Here is a 26,888-nt window from a genome sequence, read left to right on the forward strand (position 1 = left end):
AATCGTTAATATTATGGCATGCACTGCAAGTACGCTTCCGTGAAGTAATAACTTAATCTAGGCAATATCCTTTGTGGAGCTTTATTCAATGAAATTTATTATCAATCTTATTTAAATTGGAACAGCTTTAAGTAGTACGCAAAAAGTCTGCAAAGCCACACTGAATGCATGAGACTAGTAGTACTGTAGTATTCAGGTTACAAGTACAGCTGAATGCATACCTCTCAGTACCAAAATGTGGGGCAAATTTTATTAATGTTGTGAATGTATACAACGGACAAATAGCTTTACATCATGAAAATTAATTGCTTTTGTGGTGAATTTACTGTGAAACACTTGCAAATAGAATTTGGACAAGGTAATTCATAAGTTACAGTGTATTATCATTGTAAATGTTTGTTTTACATACAGGTAGAACCGTAGAAGATATCTTACACTTCCCATAATGCATTTCTCACATTTCGGTTTTATATACTGATTTGCTATCTAGTGCAGCATGGGTGGATAGTGATAAAATGTTAAGTACCGTAAACCGGGGCTACATTGCCACTACCGGGGTAACTTTGCCACCCGACCGGTAAAATGATATATGCCTTTAGTGCAGAGTACACAAAAATAACACAAGGATTCCAATTTGCCCATGTGAAAATACATTATATGTCATATACCTGTACATAAGTAGTTCATGTATATGGTGGTTAGTAACTTTGGAAAATCATTTTGAAAATTTGGGGTTTTTTTACACGTTTTTCATATTTTGCGAAATATCGACCCCACAGCCGCAAGTACTGACTTTACAAATTCACCCAATGTATAATTTGATACTTTATTATGTCCTTACTACTGAGATAAAATATCAAAACCCTCAACCTGTAGATTTGTACCCTCACAGCCTTGTGAAGTGTTGGGGGCTACTTTGCCACCCCATACCGGGGTAACTTTGCCACCCTAATTCATATGTTACACTGACAGTTTTGAATAGATTTATAGATTAATTCTGAATACCCTTCAAACCAGAATGAAATCTGGAAGTTAAATGGTTCAAAGGGTGTTCCTGAGTTATCCATACTAATAGTTCTTATTATTTCAGGTCATATCACATCAGTACCATGGGGCTATTTTGCCACCCAATGTATTGACAATTCTATGTGTTCAGATAGGTGTTTTGTCATTCCTGTTATATTTAAAAGACCCAAAGGGTGGCAAAGAAGCCTTAATCAAAGGTTGAACTTGCTTCAAAATAGGTCTGGCAAAGTAGCCCCGACCCATGGGGCTACTTTGCCACCCAATGTTTTTTTTTTTTAAATGGGACACAGGGTGCCCCAAATGTTTTCATACTACATATGCCAAATGCACTGGCATATAGCTTTCCTAATAACACCTATATGTAACAATTCATGCAAACATAAAAAGAGGGCGCACCACAACATCCAAAAAATGTGGCAAAGTAGCCCCGGTTTACGGTACCTCAATAAACAGAGCACATCCAGATCTTACAAAATATGTTAATTTCTTGACTATCGGCCCACTTTTAGCAAGTCTTTCCTCAAAATGAAAACAGAGTAAACCTTCACAAGGTAATTAGAGTGTAATAGAGCTAAAAACGCACATCAGCACGGGGCGTCCAACGTCCAGGCAGTGTTGCCGTCATATTTTCTGTTTTGTTTACACTATTGGCTGTTGCTGCATTAAATGACTGTCGGCCACCATCGTCTGATTTGGTGAAATGATTTGATGTATCATGTTGCAAAGAATTCTGGGAAGGGTGAGATATCTTCTCTGCATACACACAATGTACTTTTTTAGCTGATGTTGTCTTTACAACCCTTTTGGGAGAGAGGATGGCTCTCATATTTACCGCAGCACAGTTTCTGCTTTTTCGTAGTTAAAATATATTTTAATGGTTGTAATTTTTCATTATTTTTTGCAATTTCAGGATTTTGAGCCTCTCATTTCCTGTGCAAAAGTTAGGAAACGTTTGATTTTCAAGATGACCAAGTGTTTGACCACCTTCCAGGATTATTAGAAATCATAACCTCCATAATTCAAAATCATGCACTGTGATTTGTCCAAATGTGTTGTCCAACGGCAGGGGCAGCTGCCCCCCTGGCCAAGCGACTCCGCGAGGGTATATACTACATCGTTCTAGAAGTCACACCATTTGTGTGGTAATATAATAGTAATAAAAGGTGTCGTAGGCAGTAAAAAAATAATTTGAATAATGGGCGAGGTGTAACTGAGCGTTATCCTTTATTTCTTAATTAGTGCAATTATTATTTTCCCCTGATTTGATGAATTGCAATTTGATTTATAGAATTTAATATTAGCAGCTCACATAGATTACTTGAAGGGAAGATAGCTACACAAATATATACAGATGTAACTTGAGATGTCTCGACTCTTATAGTATCATATTTTATTATTATGATTTCATGACTGGCAGTGAACTGAAGAGGCTTCCTTAGACTAGCAACTAAATTTATGCAATTTCCTTTCTTTGATTTGTGTTCAATAAAATGTTACAAATGCTATACACAATATACTGCATTATGTTTGCATTGAAACTATGTGTAAATGCTTGACACATTTTAGAAAAGGATGTGTTCAAAAATAGAGCTGTGTATGGGTGTCTGCCTCTGTATGTATATCTCTGCATTAGAAACTACCAGTATTTTTCCAAACCATTTGCAATTTCCCTTTATAGAATACAAAATGCATACATTTTACTTACTAATTGATAACATCATGAGGTTTTGAATTGACTCAAATACTGGAACTTAATTTTTTTTGCAACTTGCTACGTTGCGTCTGAAACCATCACACTTCATCAGGCAACTGACCCGCTGGGCTGGGCATGAGATTTTAATGACTGGATGACTGAGAATATTCACTATTTTGATAACATCATAGTTTTGCAACATAATTGTTTAATTCCAATTTTGTGAGACTTGATTTTCTTGAAGGTCAAGAGTAAAGTTTGGAGATGTCATGATGGATATAGTCCTTCAACTTGAAGACTCTGCTTTTAAAAGACCATCATATAGCTTTGGCCCAGCCTTGCCTTCTCACTCACTGCCAATATCGTTCTTTAAGGACTACGATGATTTCCACTCTCTTTCAATGAAGTCTCCATCTTTTTGCCTGCTCAGTTTTGAAATATTTGACACACAGGTAGAATACCATTTGAACTGGGGGAGGCTTACATGTATGTGACCCATCATCTAAAACATGGCAGTTGCCTTCAAAAATGTAAATATAGATTTCTTAAAACCCCAGTTACAGAATTGATTTTGTGCTTTAAATATAATATAAAACTGACTCCTCACACATTGATGTTGGATTTAGAATACTGATTGATGTGGCAAATATAATATTAATTTGTTATTATTTCTTCTTTTTTCATACATACATAGTTTCCGTATTATCTTTAAATCAACTGCTGTGTTTCAATGTGATGAATCCCATGTGATACCAAGCTTCCAAGGGACAAAAGTACTTTATAAATGAAACTAAAAAAAGCAATCCTTTTCTTATGCATACACAATTACCCCTCTCAACTTTTTAAAAATCAATTAATAAAATCTGAATAAATTAAAGAAAGGTCTAAGACAGAAAAGAATGTGCCACTTGAAAGGAAATATAAGTCACTCTTGAAATTAAAGGGAACACTTGCAAGTCTTGCATGCATTTAGCTGGGAATTGATTCTAATATACTGATATGAGATGCTTATTATTAAACTGTAAAATTGTGAGGAATTGTCTTACACAGCCCTGAGCATCATAGGAGGGGATACAATGTACAATAATAGAGGCTACAGTCACAGGGTGCTTTTTATTCCAGATCAAACTGGGTCAATCCAGATTACATTGGTAATAATTTGATGTATGATGCGATTTCATTTTGCAAGTCATTCAAAAATACCTTTACCCCAACTACCTTATTTCTTTTTGATGAAGGGAAAGGAAAGAAGGAAGATGAAGGGGAGAGTTGACTTGTTTCTGTCCGAACCACAGACCAATAGGATGTGGAGGGCAATTCCCCGATCGCACGGTCATCTCAAAACAAGGTTCTACCCGCAAAGTGCATGCAGGGGAGTGCTGACCCGGCCAGCTTTATGTGGGATGCTTTTTCTTGCAGTCACTTTGTGCAGCTAGATTTTGTTGGCTTTGTCCGTGTTTTGGTTCTAGAAATACACTTTCCATACATTAACCTTAACTCCATCAAATCTTACAAAGCAAAGTCACTGCGTATGCATGCATCCCACATGATGCAATGATGCAATCACATTAAGTAATACACAAGGTTTCGTTGGTCAGGCCAGCAAAACACCTGTGGCTAACAGGTCGCCAATGGAAACAAGTAACTTCTTTATTTATCTTCTCTTTTAATTCATTCCTTCTGCTTTCCATTCGCCAAAAAAGCATTTGGGTTATACCCAATCCCTGTATCCATATTGAATCCAGATCAATTTGAATTAAATGCATTATGTAGGTAGACCACCTTGTAACCAAGTAAAGAGAGAAATGAAACTGACTTTGGGATAATTGAAAGAATTGCTCAGATATAATGAAATAGATAACGATTAAAGAAAGATAAGAATGCACTTTACATTTAAAGAGGCAGTGTTCTAGATGGAGCAATCTTTGCATCAGTTTTAATATTATTTTCGCTTGTTTCACTACATTACAAATGGGACAGATGTAAGTTGGTAAAGATATGAAATAGTGTGTAGCTTTAAATTTACACTGGTTTGAAGCAGGAATTGAAATGGTTGAAATAATGCCTTTTTTGTAATTACTGATATCACATGTCAAATGCTGTAAATTTAATTATTTCAGGAAACTCCTTCAGTTGACATTATGGTTCATGTAATAGTTTGTATGATAATGTTTGTGTATTTTGCTGACAAAACTATTGCAGTAAATGTGTCATAAAATAACAAATTTATTAATTTTAGAAGTGCAAAATCCAGATATAATTGCCATGAATTTATAAATAAGCTGCTTTTTACTTTTATGAATAATACAGGCATGCGTGTTGTTATTTTTATTGAAATATGTTATAATTAATTAAAATAATCAAATGAGTTGTAATTTATGCATATTTACACATAGACTGTAAAAGGCTTTCTACTGGTGTACCCATGGAAACAGCATAATATTGATATGTTTAAAAATCTTATTTTGTACAAAATTAACATGAAATATACATAAATGCACAATTTCTGGTGCCTAGTGTGGTTATAAATGTGTACAGAACTTACAAACTGTAAAATGAAGAGTAAGTTGTGCTACAAGAAAATTACATCAACATTGATTGCTTAAAAATAAGAATTTTACTTGAAAGCATTTCATTGCGTTTGCTGAAAGGGGGCATTTTCAGAAAGTTAAATTTTCATGTTTTTAAACATTGAAAATCAACATTTAAACAAATTTCAAACATGGAAGATGTGTAGTGCACAAACATTCGTATAATTGTTTTGAATAATGCTTGAATTTTTATTAAAAATTAGTATTTGAACTGACCTAGTACAAATTATTTCTGAAGCAAATTTTTTTCACTTAAATGACACCTGGGTAAGTTAAGTGGCTTTTGTGTCTTGGGTTTCCATCATAAGCGTGAGATTGCCACTTCAAGAGTTGATTCACACTGAGAAAGTGGGCTATTCCAATTGAAATCCATACACCCCTTGTGGAAGACATGACCTTAATCTCCTACACAGGGGGTGTATATTCCAAATCGAGTCACCTATTCAGGTAACTCCATTTGAAATTCACACTCCCTGTGTGGAAGTTTAAGGGCATGTCTTCCATAGGGTGTATGGATTTCAACTAGAATAGCCCATTCTTGCATACTCTTGCGCATGGATAGATCAGTTTCATTACAAGACATTTAAAATCTTGGGTTTATTTCCTAAATATTATTGGTTATCACAGATTACCAGCTGCATTATTTCCAGGTAATTTCAACTTGCGCTTAAAATAAATTCCATATTTATGGCAAGTAAAATTTTAAAATTGGTAATAACTTGTAACTTTCTTCAACAATAGAAAACTGATTCTAGCATGCATAGTGTTAACTTAAGCCATGAATTTTAATGTCTGTTGACCAGTTTCATTTCAAGTTGTTTAAAATGTTCATTTTCATGGGCAGTGAGCAAAGTCCTCAAAAGTCACTATGTTCAGTGCCTATGGGACCATGACAACCCCTCTCCAACATTTCAAAATCCACTGGTCCCATGCACATTTTGTTGGCCGCTTTGTGCACCCCCGGCCCCTCGAGGAACTAGAACTATGTAGTGAAGAATTGAAGCAAATTGAAGGGCACTAAGGCTACATCCAGGGGTAGCACTAGAACTAAACACTCCAGTGTCCGTAGGGACCCCCGAACTTGCAGAAAATTAAAAAGTTGGGGGTCCGGAGTAGAGTTTGATGAGTCTGAGTTGCACAAATGCAGCATAAATAGTGTCTGCAATAGCGCTAGATTGAAAAACTGGGGGTCTGCAGGGACCCCTGAACTTGCAGAAAATTTAAAAACAGGGGGTCCGAACTCTAATTTGGTGGTCCGGGACCCCCAAAAGCAACCCAGCGCTACCCCTGGCAGCACACAGAAGCCATGGCCTTCGGTGCCCCCCTCCCTGAATTTTGAGGCCTGTTTATGTGTTTTCATACTCGTAGCTATCATTATCATTTGCATATGGCTTCTTGTGAAAGTTGGAAATTTCAGTAATAAACTATATGCCAGAAAACTAATTTTAGCATGCATAGTGTTTGCTAAATCCATTTTCAATTGTTGTATATCAGTTCCGTTTTAGTAGTTCATGTAAAATCTCAATTTTGTTTCCCCAAATGAGTCATAATTACCTGGGTGTGTGCCTATTTGCATTTTGTACATCTACTAATAGTAATATTTCTCCGATTTTTATATATGATTTTTTAAGGACAATTTGACATAATAATTGTGGAAATTTTAACACTGTTGGACTTGAAACACAAAACTGATTCTACCATTCTAGCTAGCATGGATAGTGTTAACATAATCCATTTGATCGCCGTAGGAGAAATGTAGGGCATCGGAAGACACAGGGTTGAGGTATAGAGACAGAAAGCTTGAAATAGAAATGGGGGAGAGGACAAGGTAGTTTAAACCTATAGAATAATAATTGCATGTAATGATGTATGTGAGATGATAAAGCAAATTAAAGTCATTTGTCGCTTGATATCATTTTATTCCTTCATTTAATCATGGAAGAAGAGATAAGAAGGAACCACAACGAACACATTCACTTTGTCCACTCCCTTTACCGACATTTAATTGACATTGTTATTCATGAGGATTTACTTTGATCAATACCCGCGTTAAATAGGTGATTGGTATTGTACTCCATGTATTTGCATGTCTTCTGGAGCGTGTCTGAAGGATGATTTGAACTAATGACCTTCCGTGCAAGCACCCTATAGGATTTTCTCTGGTGACGTGATCATCGGTCATTGTTCGTCTACATCTTTTTTCTTCCATTTTGCCCAATTTTCCCGAACTTTGATGACTTTTTTCTCAGAGTTGGCAGTCTTTGGCACTGAAACAAGTTAGCTAGTTACGATTATACACATATAAACTATTAAATTAAACAGTTTTTATGTACCAGACTCAACCAGAACATTGTGCATTATTTAAGAACATTTTACATCTATTTTTCATCGAAAAAGTCACCAAAATCTTACCTTATTTGCTAAAGCTGAAACTCAGCAAAAAAACGGCCGATTTTGACGACCTTTTCGATGTTTTAAAGGACATTTTCTACACAATACGATCAAGAAAACAGTTTCACTGTAGATCCCAAAACAAAGCTACTATACATGTTCAGAGCATCAGTTAAATTCCAGAATCTTACTTTCGGGTAGCATTTGTTTGTTCGTGGATGGGTTTGTTATAGTTTTTTTCCAGTAATGATTTCGCCAAGCATCGATCGCGGTAAATGGATCATACATGAAAGGAGGTACCATTGATAGCTTTTCTTTTCATGCGTCAATAGATAAGCGGATTAAAACTTGGCCGATCGAAGTCGTTGTGGTTCCTTCTCATCTCTTTCTTCCATGATTTAATATATGTGTGCAATTTACTGTGCCGTAAATTCTACGGGAATTACAGTTCCTGTCTAGATGAATATGTAGAATTTTTTTTATGATCCAGAATTTATGCTCGATTTACCTCAAAATTAATTTAAGCAACATCAGGATATATGACTGATTTTTCTTGATTCAATTACATACTTAAATACATGTACAATCATTATCGTTAACTCGTTAGGGAATATTCATAAATACTTTGATGGGGGGTTGGAAAATATAGGGTCCTTTCGGAGATCAAAATCATTTTGGTGTTAAATAGGGGATCAAAAAATTCAGCCCTTAATAGGGTGATCAAAAATTTGAGGGTACCAGGTTAAAATGTAACATCGCGACAAGGCATGCACATTCCAAATCTTTTGCGCACTCCACACACATGAATGTTAAGTATCAAATCAACAATTTGGGTGTAATACTTATAGGTTAATCATAATGAATGCGTATTACTTATTGCTCGAGAAATTAGACAAAATAATGCAGTTGCCGCTGCGCTGATGTTGATGCGTCTAATGCACAAGCCCCGAAAATTATCACTAAAAATGTTGGGAAATAGAACCAAATATAAATGCATCAACCCGCCCGAAAAATGAATCAATCCTACGCGACGCGAACACGTGCGAAACACTGCGCATAGTACGCGGAGTGCACAATATACACAATCAATGCATGTTTCGTACTTTTCTAACAGCTTTTCTGATTGGCTGCTTTGATATAGGAGTGTATGAATATACAATGAATTGATAACATGTATTTTGGTTTCTTTTTTAGGACAAAAAGGGGCATCATATTGCATACCTATATGGACTATGTGCATATCGTTAAGATGTACTCTGAGTCTAAGCACTTTTCATATAATGTAAACATACATGGTGGCGGAAGCAGGGGGGACACATAATAGAAGACAAATTTAAGCAATAATTACCCTGTGCATCTTCATTTTTAGCACAAAAAGACCATGTTTTGGGCCAAAATTGGGTAAAATTTAAAAAAAATGTAATGCTTCGTCAGCCTTCGTGCACACTGCACTGGCCCATCAAATAGCAAAACACCTTCATTTGTGCCTAACATAAAAAAAATGTAACACTGGACCAAAATTATGCTTGTCCTCCGGCACCCCCTAAATTCTAATGCTTCCGCCGCCACTGTGAACATGCATATAATCAAATTGTCTAAGATTACTCATTTTACAATGCCATGGCATAAATGTGTGAGGAGGGGGGGGGGGGTGGGAGTTTGCATGGGCTGTCACCCATTTCCCAAAGTGGTGCCCCCTACTCCTCTTTTAAATTTCAAAATGAAAAACATATGTAGTTTTTACAACAATGTGATTTCAAATTATAAAATGAGGATACCCCAGATATGCACAATATCAGTCAAGGCTCCGAGATGTCCATGTATGGATTTTCAATATTTTGGAACATGCATGCTCATACTACATACATAAACGTCCCAGTTTCGGATGAACATTGGGCTCTTTGATGCAAACAATACGATGGTTATCAATATGTATGTCTAGCATTGAGTGCCCTTTCCTCTTCTATTCATATCTGCAGAACTAAAATGAAATTTGCAGATGAGCAGTGAATTATATGAATGCCAATATCCTGTCAGGAGTGTCTGCTATGAAGATATATATCTGGACTAGTTACACAGGGATTTTTAATCCAGTTTCATATCTGGACTAGCCCGGTTCAGATGACGGAAGCAGTACGTAGTAGTGTGTACTATGCATGTTTGTCCACATGTGCAAAATAAATGCACTTTGTGACCTAAATTTAATTGCATTAATTTCTTGTGTTGATCCATGTGGATGGTTCAAATCCACATCAGTCTGGTGCAAACAGGATTGAAAATGTCAAGCAGGGATACCTTATCATGCCATGGGGTATCTGATGGTCTTGTGTTTGAACTTGGGAGTCGGCTGACTGTGAAAAGGATAGGGAGAGGTATTAAAGCTGCTTCTTGATCTGAATTATAATTAGGATAATGACTAAAGAATATTTATGTTGGGGGAAATTTAGGGGCAATGCAATTTTTGTCTGACCAGAGGAGGGATAATTAATATAATTTTTGAAAGAAATGAAAATGGGGGCCATTTATGTAAGGTTCTACAGAGAGAGAAAAAGTGAACACTACATGTAATTGTGTGGGAAAATGCAAATGTTATCTGAAAAACGAATGAATGAATGAATGTAAAAGGTCTACCCTTCATTTGACAAATAATTAAGCTTTGAGCATATTCAATTCCTGTTTTGAAGTTTGTTGTGAAGATATGAAGCAAAATAAGTGTACTTTCTTATTTATCTATAGATCTATCCATCTGTACAGTGTACAAACATTTATTAAGAGCTCAGCTGAAAACACAATGTAGGAAGGAGCAGCAATATGAAATACCATCCATTTTCATGTGACCCATATCATCTTCAGAGCCCAGAGCAGAACTTCCAAGAATGGCAGACTTCAATTAAACTAAGTGTAATAAAACAGCTGAGACTGCTAAACAAAAGGTGACCATGGAATCAAACATGCTCATCTAACAGTACACAGTCCTTTGACCCTCAAATGTTCATACATTCATATTAATGACCTTTGAATATGTTGGGTACAAAAATTCATGCTCCTGAACTTGAGGTCAAATTCTGAGATATGATTTTGAATGGCGGTTATTGAACTGTGCCATTGGAATTGAGACTGTTTTTGGTTCATATTGAGGTGACCATGCAATTAATTAAAACACTTCTTTCATCACTTGGTGTATATAGATTATTTAAGGGGATTCAAAAGAAAATCATAACATGCTTGATATTTGATCATATTTATTTTGTATACAAAAGTATATGCAAATTTGTGGAAGCTCTGATGTAATGCATTCGAGAGGAGATATTAAAATAGATATGCATGAAGCAGAATCAAATTGGTAAAAGTGAATAGCAGATTAGCAAGTTTTCATTTAAAAATGCAACAAACAAATGTCATAGAAATGTGCATTCTTGTGCACATGAGATGTTGTTTTGCAATAACAATGTGGTTTAAAAAAGAAGTTCTTATTGAAAAAAAATGCTCCCCCCCTCCCGCTTGTCAGATTTTATTCTCAATTTCAGTAAACGAAAGGATTTTAGTTGGCAAAAAAAGGCTGTGTCCCCCTCCCTGTACACCCCTTCCCCATTCTGACTGGTCTAGCTATGACCATAGTTGTCCATTTCACATACGGATATGTATGATTCATGTATGGTATTGTATATTTGTATTATATACATATCATTTATGTGAAACAGCAGATGATATGATATGCTCATGATATTGATACTATAGATATAGTTTCTTTCATGTAGCAATCCCATATGTACCTAAACGAGATGTAGTTTACCTGTAGTCTAGCTCAGCTCCTGTGCCCAGATGGAGCCCGGGGTGATGGAGTCCTCAATAAAGTTGTTATCTTAAAAAACAAATGTTAAAACCATGATGTTTTCTCTCGATCTCTAAGGTAGTTCCCCTGGCAGCTGTCACTAACTATTTTGTGATCAGTGAGAAGGGGCAGTCTCAGGACTTTGGTGATCAGAGGGTTTGTGCATGGTTTGTGCCCTACTTTGCAAAGATTAAAATGTTATAAACAAGCTCAACTGTGATTACGAAATGAAACATTAATTTAATGATGAAGTTTAAAAACTGCAGATAAGAACTGCATCTCTAGCGATCAAGATAAAGTACAACACATGGTATACAAAAGCCCCCACATACAATGTACATGTATTTTGAAGAGCATTTGGCCTGGGGAGTACATCTTATTTAGCTTTATTTTGAGGCCTGATGATAAAATAAATCCAAGTTTAAGTTAAAAATATACACATTTACAAGATAACACATTTAAGGGTAGACGAGGTATTGTTGGTCGAAGCAACCAAAAAATCGATTATCATTATCTAGATCAATATATCATTGAAAAATTACATCTTGATGTTTTGCAAAAGTTCATTCTACAAATCCTATACTTTGAAAACTTGCTTAATTTATTGTTGTTAATGAGTTATGTATGTTTTACAAAAGTGTTGTTGTTACAGCCCACTTTACAACATAACTCAAGAACCACAGTACCTACAAAAGTATCTGTGATATTTGAATTCTTTTACATGCTTGCTATGAAATGAGTTATGCAGTTTTTGCCAAAGCTCACTACCATTCACAAGATGCTGTGAAGTTGAGTGTGAACTACCAAATCGCAACAGTTCAAAATAGTTAATAACCTTAAGTGAAAAAAGAAAGAAACTCTGCACCTCAAGCAATCAAGATATAGTACAACACATGGTATTACATGAGATAGTGGAAAGCTTGGTTTGCCTCCTTTTGTTACTTTAGGCTCTGCCTGCAGATGTTGGGTGGAATATATGGGTCAGGCTATAACAGCCTTTTATGAGGAAACCGTGTGTAGAGGACATGCATGGTGGTTATGTTGAAAAGGAAATAGTGCATGTTAACCCTCTGCATGTGCTGCAGGGGAGCATGTGTGGCTGGAATTAGAAAAGAAAATGACTTATGATTAAAAAAAGACCCCAATATAATACTATTTAGGATTTTGAAATTATTTCTATTCAAAGTGGTAAATTTGTATGACAAAATAAAGAAAACAAACACTTTTTGCAGAATTATGGAGAAAATTGTGATAAAAACCATTTTTATGAAACTGGGGACCATAAACTAAACCTAAGCCCCTAATATGCTACCTGAATCTGCTGCACACGTCCGTACCCACCTTCCCCAGGTTTATAAAAGTGATAGAAGATGATAACATCAAACAGGAAAAGTAGTTGCACAATTTCAGCAGATATATTTCTTGTGATATATTTCCAAATTGACCCAGTGTTCACCAATAATCTGCATGTTTGGCTTTGAGCCTAACCCCAATCTTTGTAGAACACCAGCTCTGAAGTGGTATAAGTACACTTTGGGGTGTCTCAAAATCATTTGTACCTGTACATGCCACAACTTATGCTGGTATCAGTATAACATTTCAGTTAACCCTAACACTGAACCCTGCTTTTTGATATTGGAAGTCAAAGAAGATACGAAAAAGGAGAGAAGAAGAATTTTTCACTTGGCACCCCGGGATTCGAACCTTTGACCCCCGCATGCCAACCACACGATCACGTACCGGTAGCTACATGGGGTATCGCTGCCCAGCCAGCAATTCCATGAGCATATAACACTTAGGGTGATTGCGTCATCGCAGACCCTGGGATTCATGCATGCGCAGAATTTTTCATCGTGGTATTTTGTGGTATTTTTGGGTGTTAGGGTTAATGTCTTGTTTTGTAATCAAAAGCAACAAACCAAAAATTATATGTTGATGAAGTCCTTTGAACAAAACTAGTCTTAACTCAAGAGGGAGGAGGTGAAAATGTGGATTACATTTCTCTTGTGTTCCTTCAAAATGTCATGTTATGTTTAAAACCCACTTCTAGGAGTCGGCTGTGAAATGAAACTGGTTATGTTTATTAAGACTATGCATATTAGGAAAGAATAGTGTAAACTTCAAAATACCAGGTAAACTTGGGCATGGATGAGTACGATGCACTAATCCTTTTTAGACATCCTGTATTTTTAAAAGTACAACTAAATGCCACAAATGAAATGTACTGTTTTTGGAAGAAGGAGTTTGATGCCATATTTTATGTGGTGAAATTGAACTTAAGAAGTATGAACATTCCCAGTCCGTTTAGTGCTGGTTTTGGAAGACCACGATTTGATAACTTAATCATCCTAGCAAAAAAAGTGAAAATTTATTGCCATGTGTAAGTATGTTGCATATTGCAAAGTGAATGTTACAATTTGATGTTTGATATTCAAAAGGAAAAGTGAGAGCTCTAGTCTATTTATATGGTACTGACATGAAATGTATTCTCAATCACTAGGATCCACAATCATCTATCAAGGCACAGTTCTTTAACTCCAATACATTTACACATTCATTGAATGACCTTTGAAAATTTGGGTACAAAAACTCATACTCTGAAACTTGAGGTCAAATTTTGAACAATGATTGTTTAATTGAGGTTATTGAACTATGCCATTGGGATGAGGCCATTGTGGTCCATAGTGAATGTGACAAGCAGCTATGAAGTATTATTGTAAGTGGATACTTCCACACAACTTGGATATCACATATCTCTGGACTGAATTCTTACCAATGATGCTTTGTAATACCATGTGCATGACTTGTAGACACACTTGTCAATTCTCTTCTATGTTCTGGAAATTGAACAATGAGATTGTGGGGTAGAAATAGGGTAGCTTACAATGCCTTAAATTTGTTGAAGAATTGGATGTGTCAGAAGTAAATTTCAGGGGAGGCAAATCAAATTTTGACTTCAATTATTGGACATTTTATTGTCCCAAAATGGGAGATGTTCCAGATTGTTTTTATTTTGACTGGGTGGAAGTGGGATGGGTGAGGGAGTCCAAGCCCAAGATTAGTGTGGAATGATTAGGCATTCTGGTGATAGACCCAATAGAAAAAGGAATGCAAAGTCTACTGATGATAATAAATATTAATGAAGTATTTATCTACTGCTGATATTAAAAGTGATAAAGTAGATGATATATTGATGAAGTAATTATTGATTTTAGAATTGATGAAGTAGCTATCTGCTGCTGATATTGGTATTGATGAAGTAGCTATCTACTGCTGATACCAGCATTGACGAAGTCACTATCTACTGCTGATATTGGTATTGATGAAGTAACTGTCTACTGCTGAGTGATGCTGATATCAGTATTGATGAAGAAGCTATCTACTGCTGATATTGGTATTGATGAAGTAGCTATGTAGTATCTACTGATGTATATTAATAATGACAAAGTAGCTATCTACTGCTGATATCAGCATTGATGAAGTCGCTATCTATTGCTGATATATTGGTATTGATGAAGTAGCTATGTAGTATCTACTGATGTATATTAATAATGACAAAGTAGCTATCTACTGCTGATATCAGCATTGATGAAGTCGCTATCTACTGCTGATATTGGTATTGATGAAGTAGCTATCTACTGCTGAGTGCTGATATCAGTATTGATGAAGTAGCTGTCTATTGCTGATATCAGTATTGATGAAGTAGCTATCTACTGCTGATATTGGTATTGATGAAGTAGCTGTCTATTGCTGATATCAGTATTGATGAAGTAGCTATCTAGTATCTACTGAAAGTAGCTATCTACTGCTGATATCAGCATTGATGAAGTCGCTATCTACTGCTGATATTGGTATTGATGAAGTAGCTATCTACTGCTGAGTGCTGATATCAGTATTGATGAAGTAGCTGTCTATTGCTGATATCAGTATTGATGAAGTAGCTATCTTGTATCTACTGAAAGTAGCTATCTACTGCTGATATCAGCATTGATGAAGTCGCTATCTATTGCTGATATTGGTATTGATGAAGTAGCTATATAGTATCTACTGGTGTATATTAATAATGACAAAGTAGCTATCTACTGCTGATATCAGCACTGATGAAGTCGCTATCTACTGCTGATATTGGTATTGATGAAGTAGCTATCTACTGCTGAGTGCTGATATCAGTATTGATGAAGTACCTATCTGCTGCTGATATCAGCATTGATGAAGTTGCTATCTTCTGCTGATATTAGTATTGATGAAGTAGCTATCTACTGCTGATATCAGCATTGATGAAGTAGCTATCTACTGATATTAATATTTATTATTAATACATATAGTTATCCACTGCTGATATTAATATTGATGAAGTAGCTACCGGTATCTACAGATGATATAACTATAGATGTAGTAGTTATCTACTGCTGATATTAATATTGAAGATGTAGCTATCTACTGATGATATTACTATTGATGTAGTAGTTATCTACTGCTGATATTAATATGAAAAAATAGCTGTCTAATACTGACGTGACCTGTAGTATTGTTGCAGCATTGCTGTTGGCAAAAATGTTATTTGCTGATCTTTTTTAACAAATCTTTGTCTTCTTTCTTTTTGCTCTCGTCTACAGGTTGGCTGCATACTTGCCAAGCATTTGAAGTAGTGGCCCTGATTCTCACCATCATTGGTATTATATGTGCCATTGTGGCACAAGTTAAGGGAAAATCATACTCACACTTCTATAAAATTGGAGGCATTCTTCTCATAATTGCTGGTAAGTATAAATCATTGACTCAGCAGCAGAAAGACATATATCTCCATCAGCTGATGTATGATTGTCTGTGATATTGTGTAGGGGAAAATTCTCAGGTGTTTATTTTTGCTACAGTTTCACAGTTAGTTTGAAAACAGCACATTTAAAAGCACACAAATATTTAGAACCCATCTAGACTTCAATGTGTGGTTGTTTGAAACTGAATAAACTAAATCACAATGCTGTTCAGAACAGTTAAAATCACAAAAATTAATACCGCGAAAATATCCTAGTAAACAGTTACAGTAAGTATGAGTTCAATCATGCATGGTGCAGGCACTTACGCACTTATATAGAAGGCTTGTACTGTGCATTTGCCTAGATCACAAGCAATTATACACGCAGCAATTAAGGAGATACGTCTTTCTGTCGCTGAGCCATTGAAATGGAAGAATAAGTATAAAAACAAATTTTTGCCCTTTATTTTCTTGTATATCTAGCTATTAGCAAAAAACCTTTTGTCGGACCTGTTGAATGCCTCAAACTACCTGTACTGACCTTTCAACATGTTCTGTGTCTTCAAGACTCGCCAAGATATGGTGTCACTGTAGTCCAATATGTTGATCGATAAAGGCTTTTAGCACAATTGGAAAACAAAATAAAAAGGCTAGATACTGTAATGAGTGGTCATTCTGTGTGATTCTATTGTGGGAGTAAAATGCCATGTGGAAGTTACAAATTGGGTTATTCCACTTGAAATCCATACACCCCTATGGAAGACATGATCTTGATCTCCCACACGGGGAGTGTAGATTTCAAATGGAGTCACCTACCCTGTTTGAAATTCACACTCCCTGATTTGCAGAATAAGGTCATGTCTGGGATCATGGAAACATAATTACAGCAAGTGCAGTAGCAGATTGATGAGTATATGGTGGAACAATATGGTGGTACACTACTTTCTCATTCATAGGGGACATGCAAAAATTGCTGAATATGCAGTCTCCTGTTGAATTCTATGGTGTGATCAACAGTGGGAACCTCTACATGGCAGGAGAGATACACATTAATATGCATATAACGAATCTTGTGTAAATAAATGGGCTACAATAATGCAGTGTGAGGTGAAAGAATAAAGCAACATTCTCCCAGTGTGACTTACACAGAGTCTTGTAATGCAACCATTAGAAATATGGGCTTCCGTTTTGTGTTACGTTACGTGCATTTCTCTTACGACATGCAATATGTGCCTTTTAAGCAGTCACAAAATAGCAATATACAAGTTCACATTGACCTGGATTTTGGAACTATGTGCAGATTGCTCCAATCATTTGCTCTGTGAATTGCCAATATGCTTTACCTCATATGCCTCACTTATAATATCCACCCAGGGTAATCAAAATTCAAGTGCTTTGATTAAAAAGGGGCCAGTATGCAACAGGTGCAGCAAGCCATGTATCGCTCTGTGACTTGTCTGATGATGGTCTGATAAAGTAGAGATCCACATTCCCATGTCAACACTTAAACCCCTGAGCACTACCTGCCTATCTAACATTGCCTCTGATTGATCAATTACATGTTATCTTCACTTTAATCACCAATCAGAATGGAGCTTTGCAAATAATTCACCCAAATTTTTTGTGTGGTGAAATTATTCTAACAATGTTGCTGATTGGTCCAATTGATAATGAAAACTTTTTTTTGACCAATAGGCAGGTAGTTCTCATAGGGTTAAACAGAACTTCTTGTTGCTGCATGTTTTACAGCAGATAGCAAAGTATCCAATTATGGACACTACATGCCATATGAGCCAAAAGGGATGTAGAAAAAAATTCTTAAGTTTTAAGCCTAGCTCAATGACCTACAAAGTTTCAATGGCTGTGTTTCAAGAAAAGGTTTGGATTTCAAGTACATAATGCTCAGTAAAGGAAAGACAATTTTTGATACTACTTTATAGAATGTACTTTTAAAAGGTTAATCATCCTCATCAACAAAGTAAACCGATTCAAACAAATTGTACTAAACCATTACTCATCCATTTAGGGTACAAGAACAAAACCATATTCTATAGCCACAACTGATCCCCATTTTGTATTTTTGGGATTTTATGAAATTTGGTGGGTGTCATCATCTTTCAGCAGGGAAAATTTTCAAGGTTATCTGAGGTCAACTGAATTGATTGTTGTATGCAACCGACTACATTTTCATTGATTTTGAGGCCAATTCATGACCGTTTTCAACCAAAATTCAATACAACATTTCCCTATTTATAGTAAGATTCTGATTTAAATATATTTAGCACACATTTTAAGAGTAAATTTGTATTTGTATTTCTTAGTATATCCTTGGTGGTATTTACCAATAAATACCCATATGTCCCATCCGGTTAATTAATTTACACACAAAACAAATTACCAGCAATGCTAAATTATGAAACTTGATCTTCAGCCGTGGCATTGTCTTTTTAAAGACATTTCTTGTTTTAGCTGTAATGCAATAAAAACAGTCATGTTCTGGATGAATTGAATTGATTTTGAATGAAATTTGCAGATCAGATTTGTCAAGCTTTTGAGGATTTTTTTTAGAATCATTTAACTCTTCACAGACAAAAGAAATTGAAAAATCCTGACCAACCGACCGACCCTACTTGGCAAGTACGCCCACTCTTAAGACATGTTTTAATCCATCGCCTTAGCCTATAGATTGACTCGACTCTAGTCTGTGCTACACTGACACAAAAAACACCCTCTAGCTTCTTTAGGTTGTTTCAACAAGGTAGATTGACCCCATGGTCGCTAAATGCCAATTTGATTAAATGTAACTATATCTTCATACTCATGTTTACGCAAAGTAGTTCGTAATATATTATTTAACCCTCATTTTGCTCTAGATCACAACTCTGAACTCTCTCAATTATTTTTGGGTTGTTTTTTCATAATTTTTTTCATGCAATAGTAAAGGATGTTGATACAAACCTGATAGGCCTACTTACTGTTATTCAGGTTAGGGCTCATTTTGAAATACCCTACCACGTTTTCACACAGAAAGAAGGCAGGATTCCCCTCGCTAAGCGCGCGCCTTAGGAAAGCTCGGTCAGGAAAGCTAATTTAAGTCAGTGAAGTGGCTAATTGCAGTGTTATAATCACACAGGATTTTAACAAAGAAGGCTAGCACAGGAAAGCTGCAGGATGGCGCACACCTTCCTGTGTAAGGGAATTTCAAAAAGAGCCCTAATACAGAGATGCCACTAATAAAAAAACATAATGACAAAAAAAAAAAAAAAATTCCTGATATCAGAAAATAACAAAAATTTGCCAATTTCAGGAAATTTTTGCTCTACTTTTCCTGTGTAAAATAATGGGGGAAAGTGCATTTTCAGGATTTTTCCATAGCTTTTCAGGAGATTTTAACAACACCAAGTGGCATCTCTAAGGTTAGCTTTCCCAAAGTATTATTAGATAGTGAATTGATTTTCCCCAATCTTCCCATTGTAATTTTTCATGCTGCATTTATTTTCGCACTTTTTGTTTTCCAAGCTGCTATCGCAATAATAACAAAGCATATAGATTCCTTTTGTGTGTAGATCAACGTAAGGACACTTACAATAATTGTGATATTATAAACAAGGGAAACAGTTTAAAATTGGCAAAGCACAAAAAATTAATCACATGAAAATGTCCATTTCTACAGTATAACATTACATCAAAAGCATTACTGTACAGTTGCCTGTAGATTTGATCAAATCATGTGGGAAATTAAAATGGATGTAGATGGATCTGTTGAATGCACAGAAATAACACGCTTCTTCCTTAACATTGTTGGTTTATTTTGTCGTGACATGAATAGAATCAACATAAAGGATTACTTGTGAGAATGGTTAGGTTTTAAAGGCACTATGTGATTTGCTAAATCAGAAAAGCTGAACAATCATGGAAAATCAAATTTTGTGCATTTTTAAAAGAGCATGTAATAAAACCGGTCAGTAGATCACAACCTACAATGTATGATAAGGTTGTAAAAACTAGAAAATTCTATTGTAACTGACCAGCAGGGAACCAAAAGATGGATCCAAATGGATACAAGTGTGTCACACTTACAAAGGGTAAATTTAAAAACAGCAGAAATGTGACTCAACAACATCCAATGGGGATAAAAACAAATAAATACACAAAGTTGAAAACCCAAAGACAAAACTTTTCTTTATCAAGGGAGAGAGACCAGCTCTAGAGTAGGTGTAGAGACCAACTTTTAGCTGTAAAATATCAAGTTGTCAAATTACAACTAAGAGCTGGTCTCAAATACCTACTATAGAGCTTGTCTTCCTTGATAAAGACAATTTTGTTTTCTCGAAATGTTGGGTTTTTAACTTTGTATTTATTTGTTTTACCCCATTGGATGGATATTGTATCACATTTTTGCTGTTTTTAAATAAAGATAAAAAAATCACATTTTTGTCAACATTGTCGAGAGGAGTCTCTCTGTATGGACACTTGTAGATAGACGCAATTGAATAGAGCTTCAGCACTGCTGTTTTCTTTCTTTTTGCCTTGGTTATTTTTAATATTTTCAGTACAATAGACAAAATAAGGATATGAAAAGCTTTTAAAATGTAGCCTAAGGTTAGAACACGTAGAGAGAGAATCTCTCTTCCTACTACAGAAAATCTGTAAGGAGTCTAAACCATAAACCTACTTAGAGATGGTAAATACCATGTATAGGAAACTGACTCCAATATAGATCAGCTGTTTGTTGAGTCAATGCACTCACTGTATTTCCTGTCAAAGTATCCTAGAGGACTTACACTGAACAAATACAGAGCCTTGGATGGAATTGTAACTGAAACCGTCGTGGAAATTTTGATGTGCTTTGTACATTTCGAGGAACTTTACCATTACTCTCCTTGGCTGGGATTGTAACTGAAACCAAAGTCGAAATGTGTTTTGCACATGTATCTAGAGTGATATAAATGTCCATCATTGGACCAGTTTGTACTTTGATAGTGTCGTAATTGGCTATGAAAATTTCCTGTGTCTGCATTTCGTTGTTGTATCACATTTATGCAATAAATGTTGACATTGTGATCAGAATTGAGTACGATACTATGACAAAGGGCTGTCTCTATGACCACTCTCATCCTTCATAATCATGACCCAGGTCTTAGAATTAAGGTTAGAATTAGGGTACTTCTGCAGAATAGAGAAGTACTATGATTTATGAAGGCTGAATAACTGAATTCTAACCCAAGGCTGGCACCTATGGTCATGAACAAGTGAACAGAGAGAATCTTCCCACCACAGAATATCTGTAAAGAGTGTAAACCATAAACCTACTTAGAGATGGTAAATACCATGTATAGGAAACTGACTCCAATATAGATCAGCTGTTTGTTGAGTCAATGCACTCGCTGTATTTCCTGTCAAAGTATCCTAGAGGACTTACACTGAACAAATACAGAGCCTTGGATGGAATTGTAACTGAAACCGTCGTGGAAATTTTGATGTGCTTTGTACATTTCGAGGAACTTTACCATTACTCTCCTTGGCTGGGATTGTAACTGAAACCAAAGTCGAAATGTGTTTTGCACATCCAGAGGAAACTTAACATTGCAATGATGGAAAATGTCCATCATTACACCAGTTTTACTATGATTGTGTCCTAACTTGGCGACAAAAATATTTGCGGTGTCTCCGCATTTTATTGTTGTGTCGCATTTATTAATGGTGACATTGTGATTAGAATTGCTTAAGTGCTGACTTTATCACCACTCACATCTTTCATATGACCCAGATCTTAGAATTAAGGTTAAAATTAGGGTATCTCCGCAGAAGATAGAGATGTACTATTATTTATAAGGGCTTATAAATTGCTTTTATATCTGGAGAAAATTTGTCATCACTTTCAAGTTTTCTCTTTTCATCTCTTTATCAGTCATCTAGATATTGTAATGTTTCTCCCAAAACAAGAACACCATCCTTTATATAACCTATACCATTCCTTTTTTGCGTGGACTTGACTTTTCTCAAGGTTCAAATGATGGATGTATTGTTGTCTTTCCTTGGATAACTTAATTTGTTTTTATAGATAAAAGCAACGAGTAATAATTATAAATATATGCAATTACACAGAGTCAGTACACCGGTCGATCTTGCCGTTTCCGATGTTGATTAAGATACTTCTTGCATCGATCCCGAGATGCGGAAAAAACCAATAGTCATTTTGTCCCACATAAATGACTAAATAACAAAAAACCCGATCCCCCGAGTGGACTCACCCATTCGGTGACGTCACACCCGATAATCACCCCTTATCCTCCTTGGTTTCTGCATGAGATAGACGTGTGGATTTTTCTTTGCCAACGCTAAGTATCATTACGAACCAAAGGACGAGATATACAGTTTGTTTGTTACACCTGAGGTAAAACCAGTATAGTGCGCTAGGGAGATAGTTTTGACGACATTTTTCGCTAGAAAAGTGACAAAAACGATCCAAAAACTTAGCTTGTATGAGTGTTTCCGTTCAGTATCACGGGACACACGTTTTCAAAATGGCCGCCTTAGGACGCCATTTTATTTTTGTTCTCACGTAAAACAACTATAGCAGACTAGTAAGTTACAATAGATGTTTGTACAGTACTGTGTATACATGTATGGTGAGTGATTATCGCTATGTTTATGGTGTGCTCTATCGTTATATCTTTCAGTACGCGCGTCCGATGACGAGTTACTGCTAAGAGTTCGTGGGTTTCGAAGGACCAGCCTGACAAATCTATAGAAAAAGGTTTTCAGTTTTCATCCCTTTGTATATATATTTTTATATCATACCACTACATCTGCGACAGCCACTGTGCGTGTGTGTCTGCTTATTGGGCTTGAGTCTTGTGTTCGGGGGGGGTAGTGCTTACGCTCCCCGAGTTACTACAACATGTCCAGGCCTTGTCAATCCTGCCCTTCCCTTGTGGCAGAGTGGGACCCACATCCACTCTGCTACACCCATAGGGATTGTTCTAAATTTAATAAGTGTGCATCTTTTTGCATAGGCTTATCGGATGTACATTTCGAAGATCTAGAAAGTAGCGCTCGTTTGGGACTTCGACACAGACAGAAAACGAAGACCAAGAAACAGAAGGCTACAGGTAAGGTTGATATGGTAGGTACTAGCGCGGCCGGCAAGGGCCACGCTAAGGTAACCTCTGGGGCTCCGGCCCGGGCAAGCAGGCGGACCCTCCGGGGACTGCTAGCGAGCCCGAAGGCCTAGCAGCCAGCGAAAGCGCTGACAAACCGTCTAAGCTAGTAGCAGGCAGCAGGGCGGTACTTGCCCTAACAGGCGAGTACCAGTCTACCAGCGAGATCTCTAGCGAGTTTCTTGCAGGTGGACACCCGTCCATTGCTGGATAACGAGCGGGTCTAGCACCGCGAAGTAGCTGGCGATGGACAGTATGCCAAGGGTACCCGGGCTTGCCTGGGCTGAATCTCAGCATACAGCGTGCGAACGGACCTCCGGGCTTGCCTGGGCTGGTCTGTAGCACGCAGCGTGCCAGTGGAACCCGGGCTTGCCTGGGTTGATCCACGACACGCAGCACGCCTTTCGTTCCCCGCAAGGGTCGAATGAAAACGTGCATGGGTTTAGCAGAGATGATACCGGGGCTAACGCTTCGGTTGTAGTCTTAGCAGAACCAACTGGGGTTGTCACACGGCAGCGTTCCATGGCGGGACCGCCGAGTGATACCCTGGGCCTTGGAATGGCTGCCGGCTGTCCTCCGGGACTGGCTAGCGGCTATACCGGGGTTGGGCTCGCAGTCTCTCACGGGACAGCGACCCAAGTGCAAACGGTGGCAGCTACCGGGACGAGCTATGGCTCGACCTCAGTGGTAGCCACTATGCACGCGCCCATAGCTGCCGTGAGTGGTCCGCCACACACAGCGACCTTGGCCCAGGCTCAAGAGGTTAGGGTAGGTAGTTTGAACAGCCTAGCTGATCAACAACCCACTTATGTCCTCGAGAGCCAGCAGAGCGTGGGTGATCCATTACAGTCAATGGGTCAATTACCCTCTTATGATCGATCACTATCTATTCAGCGGAGCATGGCTCCATTGATTGATACTGCCTATTCAGGTAGCGAGGTGACTGATCGGGGGTATACACGCTCAGCTACCCGTGATACTCGGCAAGCTCCTTCTAGCCAAGGGACAGCCAGTATAGCGGGCTACCCATACACACGGCTTGATCCTCTAGCGGGAACGCTGTGAGGCATGGGTACAGTGGTACGCAGCCGGGAGCCCTACCGGGCACCTACGCTACAACCACGCAGGTACCGCAGTACTCGTCCTGGTTTCCACAGTCTCTGTGGCAACAGGGGGGGGGGAGGCGGTGCTGGTACTGCCATTCCATGGGGTTTCCCTGGTGGCGGATCCTTTCAGGGTCAGCTACCGACAGGGTATGCCCCGTGGTACCCGCCGCAGGCTGGGCGGCGAGTGGCTAACCCTGATACAGCTCAGGGTAGGCCGCACGCTGCTATGGCTAGGGCGACAGCAGCGAGAGCTCCCTCTTCTGCTGGTGTTCAGTTGGCTAGCCACACGGTGGCGACACCTCCCTGTCCACCTTCAGATGCCCGTCGTCAGATCTCTTCCGCATCAGAGAGTGAGTCGGAGTCTGAAGGCGAGGGAAAGGAGTCGGAAGATGAAACCAGTAGCGACTCACAGTCTGATGAGGCTGTGCAGGTAGCTTCAGGTATCCTTCACCCGCTTCCCCGTGAGGAACTCGCTAGCAATGGTCTGCCTGCGGACACCGCTGAGGTGATGAGCCGTGTGGCCCAAGGTTTGGGCCTGGCTTTCTCTCAGGAGGAGTCCATTCAGGAGGACCAGGGCATCTTTTCAGTAGGATGCCCAGCTAGCGCTTCCACACAAGGGTCGCCCACACTTGCATTCCCGGCGGACCTCAAGGGTAGGTTTCGTAGGGCTGTCAGGCTCGCTGGAGCTTCGACGCCGCGTGCTTGCACGCTTCCACTGCGTGTTTCGCAGGAGGACTACGAAACCTACCTCAGGGTCCCTGACATGGATCCAGACGTTGCAAGCGCCTGCCGCTAGCGGCCAAGGCGCGCGGGTCGTTCTCCCCCCAGTGGGAGGAGGAGCTAAAGCTCATCGATAAGCGAGCACGCTCGCTTATCAGAGTCTCTAGCGTTGCTACCACGCTTGCCGAGCACCTCGGCAGGAAGGTAGCAAACGACCACGGGGCGACGTCGGAACTCTTCCGCGAGGTTAATCTGTTAGCGGTGCTAACAGCTAACCTCAATGAGAGTTCTATGGGCCTAGCCCATAGGATGTCATCTCGCCGCCGGGAGAATGCCTGTTTGTCCCTCCAGTCAACTTATGGCTCCGACTTTGCTGAAGCAATGAAGAAGTCAGACTCGGAGGGACAAGGGCTTTCTTTGGACAGGCCTTTTGCGCCACGGTAGAGGACCGGGCAAAGAAGGCCACCAATGAGAGCACTCTGAAGAAGTCAGAGGCTGCCCTGACCAAGGGGAAGGGCAGTAAGGCGAAGAAGAAGTCTTCTAAGCGTTCTTCAGCGCCAGCTCCGGCTTCAGCAGGACGCGCACCACCGACTACACCCGAGCCCGAGGCTACTCCAGCACCTCCCAAAAAAACTGGGAAGCGCAAGAGTAGTGCCCCCTAAGAAGAGCCGTTCTTCTAAGGGAGGCAAACCAGATCGGTCCTGAGGGCACGGCGGTCGACAGTCCATGCCGGCAGGCCCTGGACTTCCCACAGGGGCTTCCCCCTGTGGGCGGCCGCTTATTGCATTACGCCCAGAGATGGCATGCCATCTCCCGGCGCCTGGGTATTGTCAGTGGTCAGTGGGGGTTACAGGCTGGAATTTACCAGCCACCCTCGTGCGCCTGCACGATTCAGAGGTCCACGGTAGTGCCGCCAGACGGCCCCCAGCCGGGCACTACTGTCAGAGGTCACTCAGCTTCTCACGAAGCAAGCGATTGTCCCGGTCTACCCCCCTTTCACCAAGGGGTTTTGGAGCACATTTTTTCTGGCTCCAAAGAAGACCGGCGACTGGAGGCCCATCTGAACCTCAAGCCGTTGAACGAGTTCATCAGGCCCAAGAGGTTCAGAATGGAGACTCTCGCTTCGGTGCTAGCCTGCCCCATCAAGGGTATGTGGGCGGCATCGCTAGATCTCTCGGACGCATATCTGCATGTTCCGATCGCACCTCAAGATCAGAGGTTTCTACGCTTCAAGGTACAGGGTCAAACTTACCAGTTTCGATGCCTGCCATTCGCTTGTCCACCTCCCCAGAGTGTTTACACTCCTGGTCAGGGCGGTGGCAGCGCACCTGAAGCGCAGGGGAGTCAACATGTGTTGCTACCTGGACGATTGGTTCATTTACGGACGCACCCCACTGGAGACACAGTGTCTTGTGGAGTTAGTAGTCCGTACGGTGCGGGACCTGGGATTTGTGATCAACGTCAAGAAATCCACTTTGGTCCCGACGCAGACACCACTATTTCTAGGGGCCCAGATCAACCTCAAGGAGGGGATGGGCGCCCTCACCCGAGAGGGTGACGAACATGGCGAGGTGTGCCCGACTCTTGGCCGAGTCAGAGGGAGCCCCCGC

The 26,888-nt window shown here is 39.0% G+C and overlaps 1 protein-coding gene across 1 annotated transcript in view; it reads left to right on the forward strand.

Annotated features, from left to right (window-relative positions):
- Positions 1-26,888, forward strand: part of LOC140168035 (p53 apoptosis effector related to PMP-22-like) — a 56,558-nt gene that overhangs the window by 16,297 nt on the left and 13,373 nt on the right. Inside the window, exon 2 of the mRNA XM_072191340.1 lies at positions 16,150-16,293. Coding sequence (XP_072047441.1) covers positions 16,150-16,293 — 144 coding nt within the window. The remainder of the gene's footprint in view (positions 1-16,149; positions 16,294-26,888) is intronic.

This window comes from Amphiura filiformis, chromosome 13 (assembly GCF_039555335.1).
Source record: "Amphiura filiformis chromosome 13, Afil_fr2py, whole genome shotgun sequence".
NCBI lineage: Eukaryota > Metazoa > Echinodermata > Ophiuroidea > Amphilepidida > Amphiuridae > Amphiura > Amphiura filiformis.